General features: G+C 28.7%; 1 protein-coding gene and 1 pseudogene across 2 annotated transcripts; one reads left to right on the top strand and one right to left on the bottom strand.

Annotated features, from left to right (window-relative positions):
• Positions 1 to 226: 226 nt before the first annotated feature.
• On the top strand, positions 227 to 13,743 carry LOC111297692 (uncharacterized). Its single transcript, XM_089740935.1, has 7 exons — positions 227 to 1,529; positions 3,367 to 3,563; positions 5,536 to 5,600; positions 9,446 to 11,358; positions 11,473 to 11,836; positions 11,949 to 11,995; positions 13,270 to 13,743. Exons 1-5 carry the CDS (start codon positions 617 to 619, stop codon positions 11,826 to 11,828), a joined length of 3,444 nt encoding a protein of 1,147 aa, XP_089597061.1. The 5' UTR covers positions 227 to 616; the 3' UTR covers positions 11,829 to 11,836; positions 11,949 to 11,995; positions 13,270 to 13,743.
• Positions 13,744 to 15,039: 1,296 nt separating this feature from the next.
• LOC111297099 (dihydrolipoyllysine-residue acetyltransferase component 1 of pyruvate dehydrogenase complex, mitochondrial-like) lies at positions 15,040 to 24,734 on the bottom strand (annotated as a pseudogene). Its single transcript, XR_016326334.1, has 14 exons — positions 24,698 to 24,734; positions 21,106 to 21,142; positions 20,944 to 20,988; positions 20,353 to 20,422; positions 19,723 to 19,906; positions 19,586 to 19,629; positions 19,406 to 19,479; positions 18,594 to 18,663; positions 18,042 to 18,432; positions 16,720 to 16,780; positions 16,597 to 16,641; positions 16,422 to 16,506; positions 15,413 to 15,487; positions 15,040 to 15,338 (listed from the first exon to the last, which is right to left on the bottom strand). The product of XR_016326334.1 is annotated as a dihydrolipoyllysine-residue acetyltransferase component 1 of pyruvate dehydrogenase complex, mitochondrial-like (transcript).
• Positions 24,735 to 27,201: the final 2,467 nt, after the last annotated feature.

Genomic DNA, 27,201 nt, shown 5'->3' with positions numbered 1-27,201 from the left:
GTAATATTTTATTTTATAAAAATAATTTAATAATTAAATTAATTTTATTTTTTTAGATTATGACACACTTGATATGTGAGTGAAGAAGAAAATATTTTGATTAAAAAAGGAAGTTAGCTAATAAAAGATGTTACTCGATGTATTGGATATGTAGTTTTTTTTTTTTTTTTTTTACAAATCAAATTCAAAAAATAAATATCTGTACCTACATATTATTATTATTATTATTATCTTAAAATTTAAGTAATTTCATTAATTAAATTGATTCCACCTGGTTTAAAAATAACATAGATTACTATATTTTCTCCAAGAAGAGAGATGCAGCATTACTATTTTGCAACAATCTCGCGTAACACGTGGAGTCATGGGGCCTAATAAAGCGTACAAGACAAGGAATAAAAAGAAAGAAAGAGATAGAAAAAAAAAAAGAAAAAAGAAAAAAAAAAGATGCTAAAATATAAATTAATTTCAAAGTGAAAAGTTTCACTCGTTTATTTATTGTGAAGACGAAGACCATCGAACGACTTTCCTGTCGAAGTCTAGTTGATTCTATATTTAACTATTACTTTGAGCAGACTTCCTCAAACCATCCTGCATTTCATCAATTCCCACAGCCATGGACATGAGAAAATTCCATTTTCTGTCGTCAGCTTTAATGTTCATTCATTGTTTGATGATTAGTTACGCCATGAGTGTGAGGAACCTTACGACAGATCAATATGCTCTTCTCGAATTTAAACACCGAATCGTTGATCCTCACAATATCTTAGCAAACAATTGGACCAACGCTACCTCTGTTTGCAACTGGATTGGTGTCTCTTGTGCTTCTAAGCATAGGAGAGTCAACGCTTTGAATCTTCCCAACATGAATCTTATAGGAACTGTTCCTCCACAATTGGGAAATCTCTCGTTCTTAGTATCTCTTGATTTGAGTCACAACAATTTTTATGGTCATTTACCGACAGAGTTGGGGCAATTAAATCGTCTGAAACTCATAGAATTAAGCTTCAATTTTTTTAGTGAGGAAATTCCCTCGTGTTTTGGGAGATTAAATAAAGTTTTATATTTGAGCCTCCGGAGCAACAATTTGACAGGTACAATCCCTCAATCACTAGCTAAAATGTCCAACTTGGAAATCTTGGACTTGAGGCACAATCTCGTTCAAGGACACATTCCACCCGAGATAAGTAATCTTCTAAATCTAAAGATACTTCGTCTGGCATTTAACCAACTTTCTGGTTCTGTACCTTCAGTCATTTATAACATTTCCTCCCTACACGTGATTTCTCTTGGATTTAACAGTCTATCTGGCAGTTTACCTGAAGATATATGTCGTCATCTTCCCAATCTTGAGGCACTTTACTTGCCCTTAAATGAGTTTTCTGGTCAAATTCCATCAAGTATAGATGAATGCAGGTGCCTTCAAAATTTAACTTTATCCTTCAATAGATTCAGTGGCAGCATTCCAAGGAGTATTGGAAATTTAACGAGGCTCAAAGGGCTACTCTTGAGGGGAAATAATTTGGAAGGTAAAATTTTTATTTTTATTTTTTGCCTTTGATAATTTTCTTTTATCAAAACAGTTCGTTCTTAAATTTTAAATGCAAAATATTTAATTTGTCACTAATTTTGTCGAACTAATTATATAGTGAAATATTGTTCAAACTAACACTCCCTAAGTTACGCGACTGAATATAGCTTTACGTTGACCAAGACTCCAACAATGCACACAAAAGAAATTAGGAAAAACTAAAACATATATATCTGTTTATATAATTAATTTAGGCTATTTTGACCAAAACTTGACCATCCTAGAGGTGTCATGTGGTACTCCTCTTTTTTTTTTTTTCCTTCTTTGTTTTTTTTTTTAAAATTTTAATAATTATTTTTTGAAAGATTAAAATTTTCGTTTTTTTTTAATTTTTTTGTTTTTCTTTATTTCCTTATTTTTAAATATTTAATAACTATTTTTAAAAAATTTAAAAATTTAAAGGTGAGACCCACTTTGTATCAAGATTTTTTTTCCTCTTTGTCATTTTTACCATTTTATTTTTTTCCAAAATTTTAACTTATAATTTTTTACATATTTAATTTTTATGTGGGAACTACCTAATATCAAGGGTACATCACATGTTTGATTTTTTATTGATAAGAATTACAAAACAATCAATATCCACTATATTTTTATCCATCTCGATTTAATATGAGAGGTTTTGGAAAAAATCAATAGCGAATAAATTTAAGTCGAATTTTTTTATAGAAACAAGGGACATGTCAAAATCAAATTTATGATACTTTGCATCAAGCCATCCTATGATATATATATATATATATACACACATATATAAATAAATATTTTATTACCTATTTAATTATATATATTCACTGGTTTTTTTATTCAAAGCTTGATATTAAGTGGGTTTCCCACGTAAAAATATAAAATAAAAATTTTTTTAATAAAATTTATTGTGAGAATAAGAAGCTAATTTATATGTCAATGTGCCACTCTCATTTGAATTTTTTTATCTTTTACCTTTTTTTTTTTTGCTTTGTTTAAAATTAGGTAAAAATTTTTTAAAAAATCAATGAACAGGGATGAAAAAATAAAAAAATTTTAATCCGAGACAATGTGTGGTATCCACCTAATTAAATTAAAATTGAGAAAAAGGTAAAATAAAATAAGCATTCAAAATGTAATCTATTAATATTCTATATAAAAGTAAAATCATATATTAAACTATTAACAGAAATTAAAATATTTTTAATTAATTATTTAAGAATATTGCTTACTTTTGTGCTGAACTCAACTTTTTGCTTCAATGATCAAGTAAAGCCTAAGATCAGGCTTGATTGTCTAGTTGCTGTGGGATTTCGTCGTGATAGTTGTGGGAACTTAGGTTCCAATTTGATTCAACGGAAATAATTCAAATGGGATAAGTAATTTTATAAACCAAAAGATATCTCTTGGACATTTTATTATTTAGGCTCTGTTTGATCATAATATATTTTTTTATTCCTATTTGTTTTTGTTTTTGCAAAAAGTAATAAAAAAAAAACCTAAAATAGAGTAAATTACATCATATTCATGATTTTTGTATATATAACAAAAATTAAAAAATAACTAAAAAATAAAAATTAATAGAATGATCAACATGAAAATAGTCACATTTGGTTTTCTTTTATGCTTTCTCATTTTGACTCAAACTTTTAGTATTGATGAAATTAATTATTCCTTCATATTTTAAACATTGAAGAAACTAGGAGTTTCCTGTGTAATTGACTTTTATTGCATTTTAAATAACCTCAATATTATTGAAATGTTTAGAAAGTGGATAGTTTTATAATAAAGTTGTTTTTCCTTTGCAGGTGAAATTCCATGGGAGATTGGGAATCTTATTTCATTGGAGAAATTAGTTGCATCATTTATGCGGTTAAGTGGATTGATTCCACATTCCATTTTCAACATTTCTTCTTTGAAAGCAATTAGTCTTGCCAACAATAGTCTATCAGGTAATTTCATTATAAACATTTCATTACTTTTATATTTAAAATTATTTACTTTAGTTTCAAAAAAGGTTTAGTTTAGGATTATAAAACAAATAATCATAAAATTATGAAAACTGTTAAAAAAATGAAGTGTCATTGAAAGGCTTGAGAAATGTTTTTTCAAACCTTTTTTATCTTATTAAAATCAAAAACTGTTTCCAATTAAATTAGGGAAAAGCAAAACAGACTCAAAAGAATTTGAAAATCAAACCCGAAAATGGAAAATTCCATCTTTTGGAAAATATTTATAATTTAAAAAAAAAAAAACATTTTATGATGGAGTCATGCCCCTAACTAAGATGCGCACCACTTGCTAAGTCTACAAAGTTGGCCAATGTGGAGAAAGGATAGGTACCCAAAACTTGTGATGTAATATGGCTATTATTTATTATCCCATTGCAATTATATATGATAAAATTATTTGATTTGTTTTATAATGTAATAAAAAGTAATATTAATGTACTTTGTTACTCCCATATTAATTTAATGCCGACTTAATTTATTGTTACATCTAACTTAAAGTAGTATTATTATATTATTATATTATTATATTATATTTTATATTTATTTATCTGCAAATATTTAAAATTTATATTTTGTGTAATAAAAAATTTAACAATCGATTTTATTACTTTTATATTTATTAATAGTGTGTATCCGCATGGGGTAGTTATATTGGCTACATGTGAAATGTATCATAAAAATTAAATCATATAGATATCGTTAAATTAATTAAAATTGTTTAGTATATATAGAAAGGATTGTAAGGGATAAATTAAACAAGATTCAAATGAATATATTTGATTTTCATCATAACGAAGTTATAAAAAAAATAATATTCAGATTCTATAAGTATACTCAAAAGTTTATATACAAGATTCATATTAATATATTTGATTAGCTCTTAATAAGTTGTTAAAATAATGAAATATAAGATATAAGATTCAATAAAATTCGATGAGAGGAAAGAATAGATCAATGGAGCTATTTGTTAATTATCCTTTTTTTCCCACTGCATGGAATTAAAATGAATGTTGTATTTTGATATTCTGTACATTGAAAACAGTAAAAGATGATAAAAAGTAAGCCAAAAATTTTGAAATTTGAAAAAAAAAAAAAAAACAACCTGAATAGCAAGAAGGAAAAAAAAATGAAAGAAAAATGAGAAGTAGAAAGAGATAGAGATTCTAGAAATGAAAATATGATATAATAAAGTACATGTAAAAACGTGTATTTTAAAATAGAAAATTGCATAAAAAATTATAATTTAAACCTGTATTGTAATGATTATTTAATTTGAAGTAGGAAAGAAAGAGTCTTTCCATGTCAATAAAACCAAATTAAAAACCTTTTAGTGTTTATTCCCTCAAATATTTTTCTTTTAACACCGATTTAAGTTTTCATTAAATTGTAACTGATCCATTTTGTAATTTCTATTATTACCTAAAGACATTAGGTCAATTCATTTTATAGGTTTTCTAAATTATTATTTGTTAACAACATGTAACATTGTATTAAAATTAATATAATTTTATTATTTATTCACAAGATGCAATAGTATAATAAAATATTAAATTTAAATCTTCTAAAATATTAAATTTTTATTGAATGGATAAGGTAATTTTAATTTGAGCATTATTATGTTACATATAAATAATAAATTTAAATATGGAAATTAAAATTAGATTAAAATTATTATAACATTATATATTAAGTCCACTCTTTTAATACAAAAATTAAGGCTTATACATTTACTTAGCCTATATTATTTTTTAGTCAGCCCATTCTTTTAAGACATATGAGTAAAGTTTATATGGTAACTAAGGATCAAACTTGTGATTAATTATATTTGATCAAAAACAATTTAAAAAAAAATAACAAAAACCATAGTTTTAAAATATAGTATTAATGATTTTTTTTAATCGTACTCCGTTCCAAAAAAAAATCAACATTCAAAATTAAAAAAACTAAATTCTTCACTTATCCAAGCACATGTCAATTTCCAATTCATCCCTAACTACCAAGCTTTTGTCACCGGATTGTATTAATGTAACGTATACATTTGTTTAAAGTTGTTTAACTTTTTATCTGAAGCATTTCAGTTGTAGCTTTTTTTACTATAATATTATAATTATTATCTAATCACAATAGAATATTATATAAGGATCGTCACTTATAAATATGGGTTACATATAAAATTTTGATAAATTTTACATAATTTTAAATTATAATTAATTAATTGAATTATAATAGTTGTAAATTATATGCTCTCTTTTTATTATATGCAATAAAAATAAGTGCTACTTTTATCCTGTTTTTTTTTTTTTTTTGTTTGTTTGTCAAATTAGGGAATTTAACTGTTCTTTTACGAAATAAAAAGCAATAGTTGTGTATTTTTTTTTTTTTTTGCTAAGCCATATTTTTATTAGAGATCAAAAGACCATCATCAGTGAAATACAAGAACCTAACCAAGAAACATAGTTAAAGCCATACCAGAAACAAAAAAAATAATAATAATCTAGCACAATTCTAACGAAAGACTTCCACCTAAAAAGAAGAAATCATGACATCCAAACAAAAAAAGAAGAAAAAAAAAAACACTACCATGGTCGGTAAACAAATAATGAAAGCAAACACCACTATCCCTTGCCATGACAAAATCTCCACCCACCTTTGCCATGACATCTACCATATCATTCAGCTTTCTAAATTTTTTTTATCAAACTGGATGCCCCAATTGATCTCCAAAGCATCACAATTTCAAAAAATATAGACAACAACTTTCATGGTCAATGGTTCTTTTTACATAGGGGCACTTCCATATCCCAAAAGCATACAAATAGCAAAACGCTAAAACTCCCAACATTAACCTCATAACCACTATCATATCCTTCTAGAAAAGCTCTATTTCGACAACGAATATCTTCATCTCATAAGTGCTCTTGAACATTGGAAACTAGAGTTGTCTTTATCTGGCGAGACTTGCGATTGGATCTTGTCCAATATTTTGCCTTAACTTTTTTTCCTTCTTTTACCTGCTCGAATAGTAGTAAATGTTGGGAATATTGACTTAAATCCCATAAGAGATTTGTTTGGGATTTGTTAGAGATTTGTCAGATATTGCTTGATAGACAAGAAGACTTGCAAAAGAAGAATTCTAAGAGAAAGAGGATTCTTAATAGGTAAGTTTGATTTGCAAGAGAAGAATTCCAAAAGGGAAAGGAATTCTTAATAGGCAAGTTTGACTTATAGGAGAAGAATTCTAAGAGGAGAGGGATTCTTAATGGGCAAGTTTGTATGGTTATAAATAAGTGAAGTCTCTATAGGGTTAGGTATGAGAAAAAGATGTAAGAGAGTTGTAGGATTTTGTGGGATAGACACCCCATAGGAGTATTGGGGCTCTACGTCTTATGGGTGTGTATGATTGTTTGTGAGTGGACTAGAGGAGACTGAGAGGGTCCACATAGGTATGATGTATGGGAGCATATGGGTATGTGTTTGGTTATGTTGAAAGGGTGCACAAGGGTTTGGGTTTGTATTTGTTTAGATTGAGAATACTCCATAGGACTAGAGGACATTGAGAGTGTCTTATGAGTATTGATTGTTAAGTGAGGTTGATGATTTGATGTAAGTTTGTAATTCTCTACAACTAGTGGATCTTGTTTCTCATCCGTGGATGTAGGTCAGTTGGATCGAACCACGTTAAATTGTTGTCTCTTGTGTGTTTGATTTATTGTTTGATTTCGCTTTCGCTGGTGCGATTGGATTGGAGGCTTTTAGCCCAACAAATGATATCAGAGCTGTAGTGTTCCCCAACAGTAAAAAGGTGAAATTTTTCTTCAACATTGAAAAGTTTCTCAGCGTCTAGATCACTATTGCTTATAAGCTCAATAGAAACTACTAACCAAGTTCCAGAGATAATAACATACTTTCTTGGACAAAACTTACATAAAGTTTTCTAGGTGAAGTTTGTAAAATTTTTTCTTAAAAATGATTTAATAAAAACTTTAATAAAAAAATCAAAACAGATAGATTGATAGAATTTAATGTGAAGATCAATAATATGTAAAAAAAAAATTATTAAAAATATTATTTATAGTTTAAATTTGATCAATATTTATTTAACGGTAAAAATTTTTATAAAATTTTTACTAAAAATGTCTATATAAAAAAATATAAAATTTTTTTAAATTTTTTCAAATTTTGCATACTTGATCTATGTAACAAGATATTTTAGTCGATCAGTTTTGATTTTTTATTTTAATTTTTATTTAATCATTTTTGGTTAAAAACTTCATAAATTTTACTTAAAGAATTTCATCTAAGTCTTTCCCTACTTTCTTTGCTTTCAAAAGTCAAAAGAACCATATTCTCACCCATTATAGTGACAGAACGATCATCGAAGTTCTCTGACAAGATTTGATCAATGGCATTTGCAGTATCAGAATATCTAACTATCCCAACAGCATTCCGTTGTAATCCAACCAAATCTAAATTTTCAGGAATGTATTCAAGGATGTTAAGCCATTTTAAAACCTCTTCTTTTTGACCATCTGATACAATGTTATCCTTTAACTGAGTGCATTTGACAGACATATGAACCACCTCTGCATAAGATCGTTCATCTCTAAAGTCTTCTATGCAGCTTACACCTTTTTCCATGTGGTGAGTGGTGGGGTTAGAACTAGCAGGAGACCTTTGATCATTCCTTGCCATTTGAACATATAGAGTGGAGTAACTCAGGAGCTAACCATTTAGAAATTTGACAGCCCTCAATGCATCCCGTAGATCAAGATAATGGACAAAATCATCTAAGACATTTTTGGCTCTCTTTTGATTTTTTAGGACATAAAAATCACCCACCCTCCCACATCTGACAAAACATTGCTTGAGATTAAAGAGACTACATCGTAGAAAAATTCCATCAACAAACAGTGTAACAAATTTTTTTCTCCCAAGGTAATGCTCTTATGTGGCCTTCATAGTATCCAAGAAGAGCTTTTTGATTTACCTTTACTTCACCCTCTAAATCGGACTTAGGCAAGGCTTTTCACCCTGTAATAATTGTGTAATCGAAAGCATCATTTTAAAATCTTTTTCATTAGTTTCACATTTTTTGTCATCATATTACTGAATTTTTTATTGTAGTAGGAAGATGTATACACTATTACTCCAACATATCTCAAATGAACCTCCTCTGGTAGAGCATTCGTAAGGTTCTATCTAACCTTAGGGAAGAAAGAAAGTGATTTTCAAACTAAAAAGAGTAATCTTTTTAACAATCTTTGAATAGAATCTTTGTAGTTATCTCTTTTATTATGCATATAGTCTAAAATGAAAGAAATTTTATCATTTCTCTTGAGTCTTTTTTCCTAAAATGGCATAGATAAAAATTTTAATTTATTTTCAAATAATTACACTTTCTCAAAGAAATTAATGTAAATATATTTTTATTTTTTATTTTCTTCATTTTTGTCTTGTTTCTTTTTCTTTAATGAACAATTTCATCATCCAAAATTTCTTTAATCTTTTTATCATTAAAGCAATTGAGATAAGTTAAAGAAATAAAATTCTCACATAAATGGAAAACATTTTAAGCATATACTAGAAACCTTAATAATATTTTCTTTTCTCCCTACCTTTCTTCTATCTTCATTTTTCTTTTTCTTTTCCTTTTTCCTCTTTTTTACTTTATTATACGTAAGCATGGAGCCTTCTAATCATTATAAATATGAAAAATATTTATAAACTATATATACATTCCAGATCATCAAACAAGAAAAACTTGAAGTTGTTTCATATTTATAATTTTTTCATGTTTCTCCTCACTCATGTTCGTATATGTAAGCATTGCATTCACTTCAGCTTGCATCATAGATTCATGAAAAACACAACAAAGCAAAACAATTAATTTATTTCTTGTATGGAAAGTTGAAAACTTATTTTTTCTCATTTTAGGTAAATTACCATACATGAGCTCTGCTTCAAATCTTGAGCAGCTTTACTTATCGGAGAATAATCTCAGTGGAAATATTCCTGACTCTATCTCCAATGTTTCTAAGCTCAGAGTCCTAGATTTAGATAGAAACTCATTCTATGGCCTTATTCCAAATACACTTGGGAATTTGAGGTTCCTTGAGATTTTGAACCTTCCGTCGAATGATTTGACCACCAAAATTTCAACTCATGGGTGGAGCTTTCTCTATTCCTTGGCAAATTGCAGGTATCTAAGAATTTTGGACCTATCATTCAACCCATTGAATGGAATTCTTCCAACTTCTATCTCAAATCTTTCCACATCACTTCAAAAATTATTGGTCGTTGATTGCAAAATTAGAGGCAGCATTCCCATGGAAATTGGTAGCTTAAGCAACGCTATATTGTTAGACCTTTCTTCTAATAAATTGACTGGACCTATTCCAACAACAATAGGAAGGCTAAAAAATCTCCAACTTTTGAATCTTTCTGGGAATAAGTTACAAGGCTCTATCCCACACGATCTTTGTGGTTTGGAGGGATTGTACGAATTATCATTGGGTGCTAATGAGCTTGATGGACCTTTACCGACATGTTTGTGTGATTTGACTTCTCTGAGACATCTATACTTGTTCTCCAACAAATTGTATTCGCAAATACCTTTAACTTTTTGGAGCCTTAAAGATATCTTAGAAGTGGACTTTTCATCAAACAATCTTAGTGGCTCACTTCCACTTGACATTGGAAATTTGAAGGTACTTATCTCTTTGAATTTGTCAAGGAATTTATTATCAAGTGATATTCCGTCCACAATTGGAAGTCTCTATGATCTACAGGTTTTGAATCTTTCTAGAAATAGATTACAAGGCCCTATTCCAAAATCATTGGGTCACTTGATAAGTTTGAAAAGCTTGGATTTATCTAACAACAATCTCTCTGGAGTCATTCCCAAGTCTTTGGAAAAACTTTATGATCTCAATTATTTTAATGTGTCTTTCAATAGATTGGAAGGAGAAATACCAAGTGGAGGGCCCTTTTTGAACTTCACAGCCAAATCATTCATGAAAAATTATGCACTATGTGGTTCACCTAGACTACAAGTCTCACCTTGCAAAAATAAAATCCATCCAAAACTCAAGAAGACCGCTCTTCATGCTTTGAGGTATGTTTTACCAACATTTGCTTCAATAATAATAGTTGTAGCTGTCATAATTGTCTACAAAAAAGGGCAACGGGGGAATATGAATTTGGCAATGGTTAACGATTTAATTCCTCTCAAGAAAAGGAGAAGAATTTCGTATAATCAACTATTGCAAGGGACTGGTGGATTTAGTGGGAATAACTTACTTGGTTCAGGAAGTTTTGGCTCTGTATACAAAGGAATACTTTCAGATGGAACAGAAGTCGCAATAAAAGTTTTCAATTTGCAAATAGATGAAGCATTTAAGAGTTTTGACATTGAATGTGAAGTGATGAGCAATATCCTTCATCGCAATCTTGTCAAGGTTATTACTTGTTGTTCAACTATTGATTTCAAAGCCATAGTGCTTGAGTTCATGCCTAATGGGAGCCTTGAGAAATGGTTATATTCTTACAATTATGTATTGGATATCCTACAAAGAATCAACATAATGATAGATGTTGCATCGGCATTAGAATACCTCCATTTGGGACATCCGATTCCTATAATCCATTGTGACCTAAAACCAAGTAATGTCTTATTGGATGAGGACATGGTTGCACACGTGGGAGATTTTGGAATTGCCAAGCTATTGGGAGAAGGAGATTCCATCAAACAAACAATGACACTAGCTACTGTTGGCTATATGGCACCAGGTGATTTTTTCATTTTTTTTAATTTTTTCTCTATTCCAAGACGAGTAGATATTAGTATTTTATCATTTTATTGCATGAGATCGTTTTAATGATTCAATTATATTTAAAATACAGAATACGGATCGATGGGAATTATCTCGACAAAAAGTGATGTTTATAGCTATGGTATTCTATTAATAGAGACTTTCACAAGAAAGAAGCCCACAGATGAAATTTTCGTTGGAGAAATGAATATAAAGCATTGGGTGAAAAGGTCATTATCAAATGAGATAATTGGTGTAATAGATTCTAGTTTAGTGCAAGAAATGGATGAATATTTTGTTATTAAAGCAAATTGTATATCATCTATTATGAGATTAGCTTTGGATTGTTCAACTGAATTACCTGAAGATAGATTAGATATGAAGAATGTTGTATCCATGCTGAAGAATATCAAAAGAGAATATCTAAACAACATTACGCAGGATTAATTAACATGGTAAGAAATGCAATTATATATAGTTTAAGCTTATATAAAAGTACATAGTTTATATTTTTCTAATTTTTTTAAGAAGGTATTCCGTTAAGCTTTATATATTTTTTTTTTGCAGGCTAAGGTTACTACTACCATAATACGTATTTGGGTTCAATAATCAAGGTACTTTCACCACTTTTGAATTTTTATCTATATATTTATTTATTAATTTTGAACTCTTTATTAAAGTAATTTTTTCTTAATAACACTTTAAATTTTACAGTGAAACTAGAGTTTTAATTGCATTAAATCATTAAAAGAGTTTAAATAATTATGAGATTTGCATAGCCGGTGAATTTCAATAACTTCTATGTCTAAGTAAGGAAGCATGGTAGTTGTAAACATATGAAAAGGATTTTCTTGATTAATAAATAACCTTTTCACCTGGATGTGTGGTTACATGTATAGGAAGTTAGGCTCATTTTGTATATTTGTGTTTTCTTTTATATTTCTTTTATTAAATTCATATTATTTCTCAATACATATAATTAATTTATATATGTTATGTATGATTAGAAGTAACATATATATAGATTATAATTTTTATATAATTAACCATAACATAAATTAAAATGAAGAGAGCCAGTAAGTTAAATTAATTTTTATTTACTTACATTATTTATTAATATAATCATCGATTAGGAATACCTTTTTGTTACAACTCTTTTTTATTTCAAGGATAATAATAACAACAAGCTATTTTATTTTGTTTGTGAACACTGAAATATATAGCTTTTTTTTTTTTGCTTAATCTGCAAAATATGTTTTATTTATTTTGATAAATTAACTATATTAGTTGCTATTTAACATAGATTTTAATTACAATATTGTTAGTATTGAACACATATTTACATAATTAAAATAATATTCATTTAAGAATTTACCATATAACATATATATTTATTGAAATTAAACAAATTTAAAGATAAAAGTATGAAATGACTTTACCTAAAAGTGAATATCAATTTATTAATTATTTGCTTTGATAAAATAGATGTTATTAATCACATAAGCCATTATTGAATTTCTATTGATTCAGTTTCTATAGATTTATAATTTTAAGCTTTTGAAATGTTTAGAGTTAGTCAATCATCATTTATACCTACTCATCTAAGTTTATAAATTATTGTCTCTTATTTTTATATGGTATGATGTTATTAATTTATCAATTATCAGTTTGGGCATTTTTTTTCTCTTATTCACAAACCAATTTAATAAGTATGATGAAAAAGAATAACAATAGAGGTAGGTGCAAGCTTCTTGAAGTTCATCTTTTTTTCTAGCACTTGATTATTGTTAGAAATTGATTTTCAAAATATGAACGCAAGCTTCTTGTCCAAAAAAAAAAAAAAGAATAAAAAAAGGGAACTGATGAAAGTTTTGTAACTTTATTGCAGTATGTAACTTATGAATTCAGCGTGGAATAGATTGTGCTGTTTCTTCTCTTTTTGTGATTGCATGAAGCTTGAGTGAGAGATTTATGGTGTGTTTGTGAATTGGAAGTTCACCTTCCAATGGCGTGGAATGTCTAAGAAAGTTCATGAAATCATGGCCAAAAGCGGTGTGGTGTTTCTTCTTGAGAAATGCGATAATTTTTCTTGCAATGACTTTTTATTTTTATTTTCTTTTAGAGGAACATTAGAGTGATATGTTTTATTTGGAATCCATAGTTTTATTGAATCATATTTTGAAAAAAAACGATGCAAAGTTTATTTAACTTGATGCCAATGGTTTTCCTGTTACTTTATTCTATGAAGGTGTCAAAATTTTTTATTCAATAAATGGTGAGTAGCTAAAATACAAGTAACTCAAGTAAGAACATATGATATAATTGTTTATATTTTTGTATTCAGAAAGTTGTCAATTTTTTTCTCATTTTAGAAGAATTAGTTTTTTTTCTTGATATACTTGAACTCTTGATTGAAGTTAAATAGTCCGAAGATATATTTTGCTAAAATGTTTTGGTGTACAACAATTACTAATCATTTTTCTATAAATTTCCTCCTGTTTTCATTTGTCAATTATTAATTTTCTATACAATTATTTAATAAATTGAAAACAAATCTTTGAAAGGAAAAATGTCAATGTCGTCACCTGGTTTAAAATAAAAATTGTTAATTAAAATATCACTATTTTTTTTTACATAAATGATAGGGAGAAGAAAAAGCATAAAATTAATGATTTTGAAAATAATGTGAATTTTTTGTATTTTTTTAATTAATGATTTGAAAACAACGTTTAAAAAAAATTAGAAATAAATTTTATTCAAAAAAAACTTTTGATATCATAGTAACTATTGAGTTTGATTAAAAATAGGTAGGAAAAGAAAAGTTATACAAATTATATATATTAATTCCAGTTTTTTCATATTTTATTTAATTAATTATTTGAAAATAAACTTTTGAAATAAAATTATATTTTATTAACTAATGCCTTGAAAATAAAATTTTGAAAGAAAAAAAAAACGAATTAATTTTATTTAGAAAACTTTTCATATTTCATTAACCATTAAATTGAACTAAAATGATGGGGAAATATTCCATAAAATCTATAGTATATTTAAAGATCTTTTCAGTTTGAACAAAGTTTGTATCATCTAATATATTTGGTCTTTATCGTGTAAAACGGGCTCAATTTGAATTGCTTGGATCAAGGCCCATTCTCTTAAAGGAGAAACTATTTGGTAGGTATTTCAAACTCAAAATTGTAGTTGAAGTTGCAAAAACTATCATGGTTGCGTTCAGTTTACAAGCCTAAATCCTAAATCAAAAATATCAAATGCAGAACTAATCCAAACCTTTGAAATTTAATATTTATTTAAATCTAATATCAAACTCAAAAAATTTGATAAAAAATATCAAACTTAGAACAACTTTATCAATAATCAAAGCCTTTGTTTGTGTCCTCAAACTTTTAACTTAGTGATTAAAGATGTTTGAGGGATATCAAAAGTTTGATTTTGAATCAGACATTTTTTTTTTATTTGTACTAAGATTTTATCTTTTTGATATAATAAAAAAAAAATTCTTTGTTTGTGGTTTGGCATTTTGAGAATTTACGTTTTCAAGATTTTATTTTTGTTTTTTTCTCACTGTAAATATATCAACAATTTGGCACAAATCAAAACCTAAAAATCAACCCAAAATAAGGTAATATAAAAACCTCATAATTAGCATTACCTTTCTGAATTGAGATTTAAACAAGCTTAAAAGGCAGAGTACATAGGCAATAAACCTAATGATCTGGTTTAAAGTAACCAAAATTGAGAAAGCTCAAGTTTATGTTATGTCCAACGCGAGGCTGCTAGGCTTAAAACCGCAGTCATATCACTTACACTACAGAGTAGTGGAGCCAAACAAAGTTGTTAAAATCAACAAAGGGTAGAGGTCAAAAATGAAAGTACCTCTGAGGAGATTGATGAAATGGATTTCTGATCTGCATTTCTTACAATTGGAATCATTAAACCCTGCAATCCAAATAAAATAGTATGAAACCCGTTGCTCTATAGAACCCGAGAACTACATCTTATTGGAAGCATACCTTCTCAGTAGCAACTGCAATTGATATGTCAACAGAATCACACAATTATTTCCCCTTTCTCAACATCCCAATAAGCTGCAGCCATTGAAATAGCAAATTTTTTACTAGAAATAAGCCAAAAGAGCCAAAATTTTGTATGAAAGCTAAATTTGATCGTAGAAAACGGAATAATGTAATTATTTTCCACTTTATAAAATAGCACTTATTACTGATAAGCTGATGCTGGAAATTTCTTATACACTGTGGGTACACTCAACACAAATGTATGATAAATTAGCAGTCCAAGTGTCTTCCTGTTTGAAACTTCTTCGATGCAACCATATATTATCTATACAAAACAAGATAAGTCTTTTCCTGTTTGGATGTTAGAGGAGGCTCATAGACCCACCTGGTAATAATGTAAATACTCAGCTTCAGATTCTATCAAAGTGAACAAATATTTTATACATCATTAATATTCTCCAGAACTCACTTTTCATATTAAGCTGAAAACCATTTATGGATCAGGAACTACAAATTAATTGTTGAACTACTGAGGTATAAGAAATAAAATGACCACACAATCTTATGACATTTCCTTCATTAAGGAAGGTTGAAGTTCTAGTTTACGCATATGAAAAGGCAAGTAGGGTTGGCAAAGGAATAGGAAAGGGTTACCCCCACTAAGAATCCAGCCAATGAATCAACACAAAAGAAATAAATAAAGGTAGAAAAGAATCAAAAACTCAAAATATTTTCTTCCCAACGTAGTTTTGCTAAAGATGCAAAAATCACTAATAAAAGCATTTTTGTGCTTTCATCAGTTTAAAAATGTATGTCATTCCCAATCTTTTACAGCAGCATAACAGATGGAATCTAGTCCAAGAGATAAATATCACCCCACATTTCTAGCAATCTTTACTACATTTTACAATTGGCCAAGCTCATTAGCCAATTGTGTTGGCTTGGCTCCTATACCATGTTTACTCAGAAATCTACAAGGACCAGGTTTATTGAAATTATGTCTTACCATTAGCTTCAGGTACATTTTTCAAAGCAATTGCCACTGCTTTTATGACGATGTCATTTAACTGAAACTTTAACATCATGCTTCTCTGCAAATTGAGAAAGAATAGAACAATTAGCAGTCAGTAAAACTACAGGTGTGAAAGATCAAATTGATGATACAGGAATTTATTCCATACCTTTAAGCTCCTTCCTAAAGGAAAGAAGAGGATCCACTATAACATCTGAAGAACACAATAAAACCTTTAAGATCAAAAGTTAAATGATGCTAAAATCAGTATATAAATATATAAAGTTCATACCAGAAGATAAATACAAATGTGGTGTAGTCTGTTTTGATTCCAATAACCTCCTCGCAATAACCTGCAGAATGAACACAAATTCAGTAAAAAGAGAGAACCAGAGTTTAACAGAATGAATTTTCAATCATTCAGTCACTAAACCATATAACACAACATATTTGCTGGTTTAGACCAGTCAAAATAAAATTCCAATACAAAATTTAGTATGGAAATATGTGAAAAGAGAAATCCAAAGATATCAGACAAATAGATGAATTGTAATACGTCTTACTAATAACAACATTTGACAGTATAACAAATGCAAAGGTTGTAAAGAACTTATAGCAGTAACAGAGATACATTTCTCTTCAAACTGCTTAGAAAAGAACAAAGAATCAATAATCGGACTTTCATCGAGCTTAGAAATTTAATTCTCTTCAAAGAACCCAACTATTATCTGAACGAATAAATTAACTACAAATATTAAGGAAAAGCCTTCAGACATTTTGTATTGCAAATAGCATACAGGGACATAAAGGAAGACTGGCATGTTCAAATACTTCTGTCACAGTTCTAGTGCCTCTATTTAAAACCATTCCTAACATGTTATTAATTCAGATGTATTCATATCAAGTTTATGAAGATATATTGCCCATATTTAAAACCAACCCTAACATGTCATTCATGATAAATAAGTTTTAAATAAATAAATAATGAAAGGAAACCCTTTCAATCAAACCACTTACTAATCATATTCAATCAATAATCTGTGATTCTATAATGCAATAGCCATAAAGGCCTGTGTCCTTTTGGTGAACTCAACTTAAAATAAATCACTTGTCAGTGCAACCGATTCATCAAACTATTACATGCAAACTTTGAAACCCATGTCCTTTGAATGTTGCTCCCTCTAACTTCTGCCAAATGCATTCATATAAACCTCCTAATTTTGGCAAAGCTCTTTGCATCATTTTATTTCCATATTCTCCAACACCACCATCTGCCTTTATCATCAGTTTGGTCATTAGCGCATAAATCTTACCTTTCTTATATTGATGCATGCTTCAATTTTTTATATCAACCTATACATAAATGTATGAATAGGTCATTTTTTCACTATCCAATATTTGGTATAACCATCTGCAGTCACAGGACCTAAGGGATTTTAAGTTTTATCCGACGGCCAATGCAATTTAAAGGCACATAGAACATTATTTTAGGAATAAAGATTAAAACCACTCCATAATGCTCTTCCTATCTTTAAATAATGAACTAGTTAGAAAAGGTCAAGGCCAAAGTCTATTGCCTTGTTAATTCCCTTATAACTGAACAATGAAATATACCTTGCGAATTTGAGTATTGGACAGGTCTTCAAAAGAATCTGATTGCCGTGGATGAGCTTTTGACTGAGGCCTTGCTGAAGGAGATTTCTTAGGGCTGGTTTGAGTTGATGGTTTTTTCTTCTCAGATGAAGATATCTTGGAAGATCTTTTTCCGGACTTAATTGCAGCCAAAACATCTCCTTTTAGCAAAGCACCAGGAGGACCTGATGCCTTTAGTGATGATGCATCTAATCCATATTCTAAGCAACTTGGCTGATGTATTGATCTTTGTACCAGACTTCTGCTCTCTAACTTTACTTTTGGATTCATGATGAGTTGGTTCTTGCTTTTTGACTGCTGAACCACTACTAACAGAAGTCTTTACAGCTTCAATATCAACTGGATCTTCAACCTTTCAAAATAACAAGCATTAGTGCCCCACGTGCCTTAAGTCACTACCATTAGCTTGACTTCAAAAAATCCTTTGACTAAATATGAAGGGGTAAATTGCATCAAGTAATTTACAACAAGATATGAAATAAGTCAATGTAAAAGCATATAATGGCGACTTACTGTTACTGCAGTAGGTTTCCCCACAGCCACATCCTTTGAACCTTCTGGAGCCAGTATCTTTGCTAGGTAACTGCACCCAACAATTTCAACAGACAACTGTAAGTTTATATTTAATTAACAGAAATGAACCATAGAAATGAAAGGAATTGCTAACCAAGATCAAGCTCAAACCCAAGAAAGCCTCTCTTTTGTTATTAACTCATAAAAAATACCCTGGCTTCTAGATTGAACTATGTTCCACCAGCTTTGGTTGTTCAATTTCATAGGATTCAACTTATTTAGCCACGTAAATACAGCCCTCCAAAATTCAAACAGGTTCTCTCGATTTGACATCTTCTTTAGTAGTACTACTTTTCACTGTTAGTCTTACTAAATATAATATCTACATATATGCTTTATGGAAAACTCACGCTTATGCCTCACATCAATGTTATATATATACACACACACACACACACACACACACACATTTATACATAGACCTTGCTTTTGTTGTTCACTTGGATAGAACTAGGGTCTAATACATGGCCAAGTGTAACTAACATATATGATCATGCTAATATTTCCTTGAAAACAACAAGGTAAATCCATATTAATACCAAAGGTGTTTCTTATCTTAGTGTATATCCAATAAGTCTATAAGCACTATTTTGGAAGACTTACGCCTGATACCTAACTATTTATCATACGTTCGGATGGACATAATGACAAATGATCTGCTACAGAAATCAAGTTAGTCCGAAGATTACACTATCAATTAATGTCACTTTAGTGCAATCAGCAATAAATTCCAAAGCAAGAAAGAACATTACCCCTCTTCAAGGCTCTCAAATTCAAGAGTAGATTTGTCAGTCTCAATCTCACATATAACATCGCCCATTTCTATCTGCCCAACAAAGTTAGGCATATTGAAGTGAACAAACTTATTATTCACTCTAATGGAAAAAGAAAGCATTTTAAAGTATTTAATAACTTGTGGTAATAAAACTAACCTTGTCCCCTTCTTTTTTCCTCCACTTAAAAATTTACCCTGATTCTATATAATAAAATATGAAAAGGCAAACAAAAGGTTTTGCAGTAAAAAAAAAGTCAGAGAAGTAGGTTCATATTTTAGCCTAATTTTTCTTACCATTGTTGGAGAGACTGCTGGCATTCCAATAACAATGTGAGGAGGAAGGTCTAAGGCGTTGATAGTAATGGAACTTGGTTCCTCTTCTTTTTCTGTGTTTCTGACATCCTGATGGGCTGTTTTTTTCCTCAACCTCTGATCCACCCTCAAAAGTAGAAGGGATCTTCTGGATATTTTGTTCATCCTCAACTTTGTGAACCCATCCAAATGAGTTTTAACAAATTGGCTATTGCATAGTTGGTACTCAACAAAAAATTATTATTTAAAAAGCAAAAAAAAAAAAGAAAATTCAGATATCAAAAGTTATTCACCATATAAGATGGAAATTTTATTGTTTGAAATTAGAAGTTATTTTTCAACAATTTTGTTGCCATTTTTTAGAAAGTTTAGGAATTTAAGTCCTTATTTATATAGTTGTTATTCTTTAAACCCTTTTGAACTCCAAGAAGCATAAAAAGAAGTGGATAGCTAGCAAAAATTGGTAAGCAGGGCAGATGCTAATTAGATCAGGATGTAAGAATCCCCAAATGCTAAGCAAGATTGTTTTCTTCTTGAAAAAATTCAATTGGAATCAAATTTTATAGATCTATCAATAGTATGCGACTAAAGGATGCACCAAAGAAAAAATACCGTTACTGCAATCGGTTGTCCCACAGGCACATCCTTAGAACCTTCAGGTAATAGTATCTTGGCCAAAAACCTGCAGATAAGCACTCCAACCATAAGCAAAGGTAAAAGAAAAAAGGATGGTTATGAACTTCACTAATTCAAGTGTGCTCTTTGGTCAATATTAATAAGATGAAACAGCACAAGAAAAGTGTATAAAGGGCTCACATGCAAAAATATAAAGTTGTAAAAGGAAACCAAAAATCCCATATGTGAAGCAAAATTTAGTAATAAATTAGGCCATAGGATTTAACATCAGACACCATAGAAATTGAAAAATAAAAGCAGTAAGAAGCCAAAAAAAAAGGGTTTACCCTTCTTCCAGACTTTCAAACTCGAATGTGGCTTTATCTGTCTCTATTTGACATGGTACATTCAAAATGTTAGGTAACCATCAATGATCAAGAAATAAATCAGGATGACAGAATGAATCAATTAATTCACTACACCTTATCACAAGATTTTTATTTTTGAACAACCATCTTTAATTTACATCAAATTCAGATGCGAAGACCATACAACCTATAGCTTCCATTAGTTTCTTTTATAACTCACCTTTCTCCTTCTTTCTTCTTCCATTTTTGCAACGTTACCTTGGCTCTGCACATATGCAAGAAGTAGCACAAGCTTCACTATTGGAATAAAGGGAGAAAGTGTATATCATAGTCAAATATTATGGGGCTTAGCATCCCAAAATATATGACCATTGCTGGAGACAAAGCAGGCATCCCCAGGAAAGTATGCTCAGGAAGGTCTGTAATAACAGAACTTAGTGATAAGCAAGGAACAAATCTTTGGCAAATATCATAATGAAAGAAAACAAGTAAAACCTAACAACCAAGAAAAAAGATAGAAAATATTTACCCTTTTAATAAGTAGACTTGAATCTGGGACCTACTCTAACCCGTCTCCACACTTTTATAGCTAGCTTAAGGCCCAACAGTCACTAACGCATTATGAGACCACAAAATCTATTTAACATATAAAACCAAGAGGTGATACATTCCAATTTGAAGCACTGACATTTTATATGTAAGCTGAAGAATACAAGTAAGTAGATTTTCAAATAGGTCTTGCACAAAGACAATGTTTTGATTCCGCATTATGTAACTTGTATTCATAAATAGACAGAGCTGAGGCAAACATGACAACCTACCTATAACCTAAAGTAGGACCAACTAATTCTATGGCCATGTATTACGTATATTACTCAGGCTAGGCAGTTAAGCGCTCTTCAACCAAGCAGATTTATAACTACTAGTAAATCTAGAATAATGAACCATACATAAGAATCCTTGTATCCATAATACCAAATATTGTAGTTAAACTTGCTTTTCGAATTCCTACCGATTAACGGCACAATTGTTTATGATGAACAAAACATAGATGTTTCTTACTTCAACTGATACAAAAAATTTCACGAAAGTTTAGCCATGTAAATAGCTCCTTGCCTAGATAAATATCCCTGAGTATGTATGAACAAATGAAACCGGTGCCCCAGCATTTGTCAAGTGCTAGGTTATGACTCTACTACAAGAAATTTATCCACAGCGAATAAGTGCTATCATTAGACTCTAATTTATAGATTTGAAATATATATATATATACATATATATATATATATATATATATAGAGGGAGAGAGAGAGAGATTAAACAAGGCAAGCTATTCTAGTAGGCAAATTTTTTATGACCGAGATACCTAGCATAAGATCATACTGACTTTGCTAGCGGTTTGAAATAGAAAAGAATGAAAAGGTAAGCAAGTCACTCAGAGCCTCTCTGACAAGACTTTGAAAACTAGATGGGCATATAGAAAGAGGGAAATGTTTAATGGTGCCTTTGGATGAGGCATTTGGAGTTTGGGTAAAATATAAGAGAGAGTTTCAAATTTTATGCGGAATTTCAAGAGGAAATTTGACCACGTCAAATTCTCTCTTGGGTTTTTAAAATTCCTCCAAATCTCCGGTTACTTTACTGCACATGGCCCACCATAAAATACAAAACCCAAAAAACAAAATATTATTTTATTTAACTATAATATAAATTTTTTACTCTTTCATACTATTAATAATATCTATATATTTTTACAAATCTAATAATGTCCATATTACGTATTTTTGTATATATGTATTTTATTTTTCTTTTATATTATTTCTTATTTCATCAAATTCCAACAGAATAAATTTTTTTAAAAAAATATTTATCCAAACAAAATAATTACAAATGCTACCATTTTAAAATGATGTATTTTAAAATATCCTCATTTTAAATTCTTCAAAAATTTAAAATTTCTCGACCAAACACACTATAAAAGTAAAGATGTCATATACCTGCAGATGAGAAATACCGAACTCCAATTTGCAACTTCAAAATCACATAAAATCGGAAACCAACCTTATCCTAGAAAAGTGCTAATAATAATTAAATACCAACCTCGAGCATTGATGAAGTACTGTGTCTTCCAATTACAGTGGATAAAGAATTGGGCAGGCTATGAGGGGAAAAAGCTGGTAAGATTCAGAAAGTAACCGACCCAGCTACATTTGTCCAAAGAAAGGCATAATAAACGAAATTGGGTCATCTTTGATTTATCAGCATCATTTAGGCAAAATTGTATTGGTTTTGGGTTGCAAAAGCAAGAAGGGAAAAACAACACTGACCAAACTCAAACTTCACTTAAAAGTTTTATCCCTTGATATTTCATTGGTTTAAAATTGTGTTACACAAGAAAAAAAAAATGTTCCCATTCCAAATGCAGAGAAAATGATTAAAGGTGTTAACGTAGGTACATGAAGACTAACACAAGTAAAACCATTGCATAAATAACTAATGAATCATGTAAAGCAGTCGTAACAAAATTTACTACTGATAAATAGGAAGTCAACAGTCTTTGAAAGGGCTCTCAACATTTGTAGTGCTGCAGCAGTAAATCAGTAAAAAGACATAAGTAGAACTATATGAACTCATGTAAAGGTGCTACACTTAGCACAAATTAAAGGGCATGATATACAAATGATCAAGAAAAGTGACAATGGAAAATCATATTCCTACCTCATATCAGTAACTTAAAATGCTAAACTGCTATTTTCACTTGGAAAAAAAGGGATATAGGCAGGTTGTTTGTAAATGCATTGTGCAGACGTATATAAATTAAAGCGATAGGTATATAGCAAGTAGACGGAAATGCATAATGGAACAAAAAAAAGCCCAGTGTATGAACTAAAGATAATACTAATATATATACATGCTTATATAGAAAATGATTTACCAGAAACTTTTTCTTTTCGATAATTATATATCCTTGTAACGTTCAAAGAACATAGTTTCATTTCAAGCGCCGTTGCAATAAAGTTCTGCATCTAATTTCCACACCAAAATTCTCACAAACTCAACTCTCAAAATCATTACTTTCTCCAATAAAAGAAAAAATAGAACATTCAAATGCAATTCTCTATTTGATTTCAAACTAAAATTCTCTCAATTCTCTATTACAAAACTTTTAATATTAATATTTCAAATTTTTTAAGCAAAATTAAATAAAAATAATTTTATTAATAAATAATATTTTGGGTTGGGTAAAATTAAGCTTGAACTTAAAAAAATCATATTAAAGGTTCCACTTGAGTAGAATTACAATTATAAATTTGATAAATAGTCTTATTCATAGGCAGCTATTTTTAAGAAATTGTCTTCTTTTTTTAAAAGGAAAATATAATTTTTTAAAAAATGATATCATTTTTCATTGACTAATAAGTTATTTTTTATTGATTGATCAATTTTCTAAGAAACAAATATTAAAAGTATATATATTATTTTTCAAAAGTTATTTTTCATAAAACAAACAAAACCTAATTTTTTAACCATTAATAAGGATAAGCAATTTAGAAAAAAAGAGAAACTTTAAAAATGTTTTAAAAATGTTCATTTATTTTGGCTCTACATTTCAAAACTCAGCCTAACGGCCAAACAACACTGGCACATCCATACCACCTAACTGCTATTGTCTTGAGTTTGAAAAGAATATACAGGTAGAGGAAATTTCATTTTTTATACATTCAAAAAATATTTAAAAAATATGTAAATTATACAATTTAAAATTTTAATATAATTTTATATGAGTTTGATAAAACAAAAAAATATATTATATTTTTGTATAAATATAAATTGTGACACTTAATTTTTTATAAAATATGATACGAATATATACATTATCAATATTTTATATAATATAAATATCAAAATTATCCAAAACCATTCCTCCTGTTACTATTTCACTGGTTCTTTCACCTACAGAAGAGAGGACTCACCTTGATTCACATCTATCTCAGCCCGAATATCTCTCATAGAGCCTCACATCAATGAAGAATTGGATATGCTCCTTTTTTTCAGCCTAGAAAACGTGCCTATTTGGTGGAAGAAAACTCATAATTTATAAGCTCCAAACAACCCTTAAGGTACCAATTTGGGATTCGTGACATTACCAATTACCAAACCATTCCCTTTTCTATATTTGTTTGAGAGATAATTGAAATTATGCTTTTTAAATAGAAATTTTGAATCAACCATTAAATTAAATCCAATGTTCCATTGTTTATATATATAAATGAGAAATTATTTTACACACGTTGGATTAAATTTTTAGGTTCATGAATTAAAGAGTTATTATATATTTTCTAAAATATATTAATAGAAATTTAACAATAATTAATATAACAAAAAATACATGATAATTTTTTAATTTTATAAAGTTTAAAAATTTTACGAACTGTTTATAAAATCAAACTATTTTTTATTGGTTAAAAATACAATTTCTAATTTGGACGTGTCCACTTTAAATTTTAAAATAAAATATTGAAATTTATGGGATAAATGAGGTAAACTAAACTATTTTCGTGTGAGTACAAAATATATTTTTACATTTCTACTCAATTATGATATTCAAAGAAACAAGAAAACTGTCATTGCATATGTATTTATATACATATATATAATTCTTTAAAAGTTATGTACAAAAAATTCTTTAAAAGTTAGGTGCAAAAAATTAATTTACTCAAAATTGCAATGTTTTGAAGGTTTTTTTTTTTTCTCTGTAATGACTTGGTAGAATGTTTATTGAATAAATTCCCTTAAATATATATATATATATATATATATATATGTTCCAGCCATTTCCATTTGTTTATTTAGAAGGTACTTTTTAATTACTTCACTAAAATACAGGGTAAAACAAATGAAAGAATAAACAAAAATTAAAAAAAAAAAGGAAATAGGGAAGAAAAAGTATTTTTATGGTAAAAGAACTAAAATAAATAATAAGAATATTAAAAAATATATTTAAATTTGGTAAATATTAATATACTTTAATGACAAAAGACCTATACTAATAGGAGAAAATAAGATATATTGTGTATTCATTATCTAACTTTTAAAAAAATTGTGCTTAGGTCGCTCAAAGTTATTAAAAAAAAAAAAATAATGTTTTGATCCCCTTTGTCTAGATATACTATCTGACTATAATGGTAGGAATGTCGAGTGACAATATCCATTGTTTTTTTAATGGTTAAGTAATAAAAAATAATAACACTTACAAATGTTGTTGAGTAGCAAGTTATCCAAATAAAAAATCTCATGATCGAAATAAAAAAATCTCAAGAAAAATAAATAAAAATATTTTTATTTACTTTAAAATCAATTTGCATAGTTTCGGTTAGAGTCATGGGGTATGAAATATTGTTTAATTTTGTATTTTTACTTTTGGTTTCACAAAACTTTCTCCAACATACAAAATATATATTTATTTAAAAACTACTTGAAAGAGCTTCATTAATAGTTCTAAAAATGAAGAATTTGGCAAAAGAATCAGAAATAAACAAATCATGAATTTTAAAGCATAATTAATTAATTAACAATCAACTACAAAGCAAAAGTTGTTGTATTCGAAAATAGAAATGGGCAGAAGTATGTGTAATTTATCCACCAAAAGAAACAATCATAGGCAAATAAATGAGAAAAGCAAATAAATCAAACCAACCATGCATAAATATAAAGAAAAAGAAGAGGGAAGCAATAAATTTACATGGAAAACACTTCCAAAAGAAGAAACTTTAGTGGTAAAACAATCCGTATTAATTTTCAAAATTGTTAAGCTTTTAGTGAGAAGAGTTTTCATATCAATTACTCAAAGTTGTTGGAAAAAAAATCAAAAAATCTAAATGTTTAAAAAATCTAAAATAAAAGAAAAAACTTGAAATCATTGGTGGTAATAATATTGTTATCTTTGTCATATTCCTGATTCTTAACGATATACAAAAAGAAATAACTGTAGATATTTAATTTTATCCTAAATAATTAAAATAATTTAGGGTTTCAATTTATATTGAATTAAAGGTAGTTTTACCGTAATTTTACATTTTAATTAGAATGACTTGGACTCATTTAATTTGGATTCATTTGAACTTATTAGATCCATCATTTGGGCCTGGACTTATTATGGATTAAATTTTAGTTCAATCAAGGTTTTGGGTCATTTAAGCTTAGAAGCTCAAAATAGGGAAAAAGCTCGTAAAGAGTTTTTTTCTTCTTTTTTTTTTTTCTCTATATATATAAAAAAGAAAAAAAAAACAAAATAAAAAGCCTAAAGCTTGGATTGGTATGGAAGCCTTCCTCCAAATTGCTACCCTAATTCCAACTCTTCGATTTTTTACTTTCCATAATTTATCCGAATCACCTCTAGCACAACTTGATAAAAAACTTGGTAATCCAAAATTGGCTAGCAATTCAAAACCCAAGAAACAACATCACTACTTCCATC

This window comes from Durio zibethinus, chromosome 12 (genome assembly GCF_047325235.1).
Source record: "Durio zibethinus cultivar Kanyao isolate XHJ-2024 chromosome 12, ASM4732523v1, whole genome shotgun sequence".
In the NCBI taxonomy this organism is placed as follows: Eukaryota; Viridiplantae; Streptophyta; class Magnoliopsida; order Malvales; family Malvaceae; genus Durio; species Durio zibethinus.
This window is presented reverse-complemented; position numbering and strand designations above follow the sequence as displayed.

Coding starts and splice junctions, on each gene's coding strand:
- LOC111297692 (XM_089740935.1), top strand. CDS start 617: ATGGACATGAGAAAATTCCATTTTCTGTCGTCAGCTTTAATGTTCATT. Junction 3,564..5,535: donor ATTTAAAATTATTTACTTTA/GTTTCAAAAAAG, acceptor CACTTATCCAAG/CACATGTCAATTTCCAATTC. Junction 5,601..9,445: donor CCGGATTGTATTAATGTAAC/GTATACATTTGT, acceptor AACACAACAAAG/CAAAACAATTAATTTATTTC.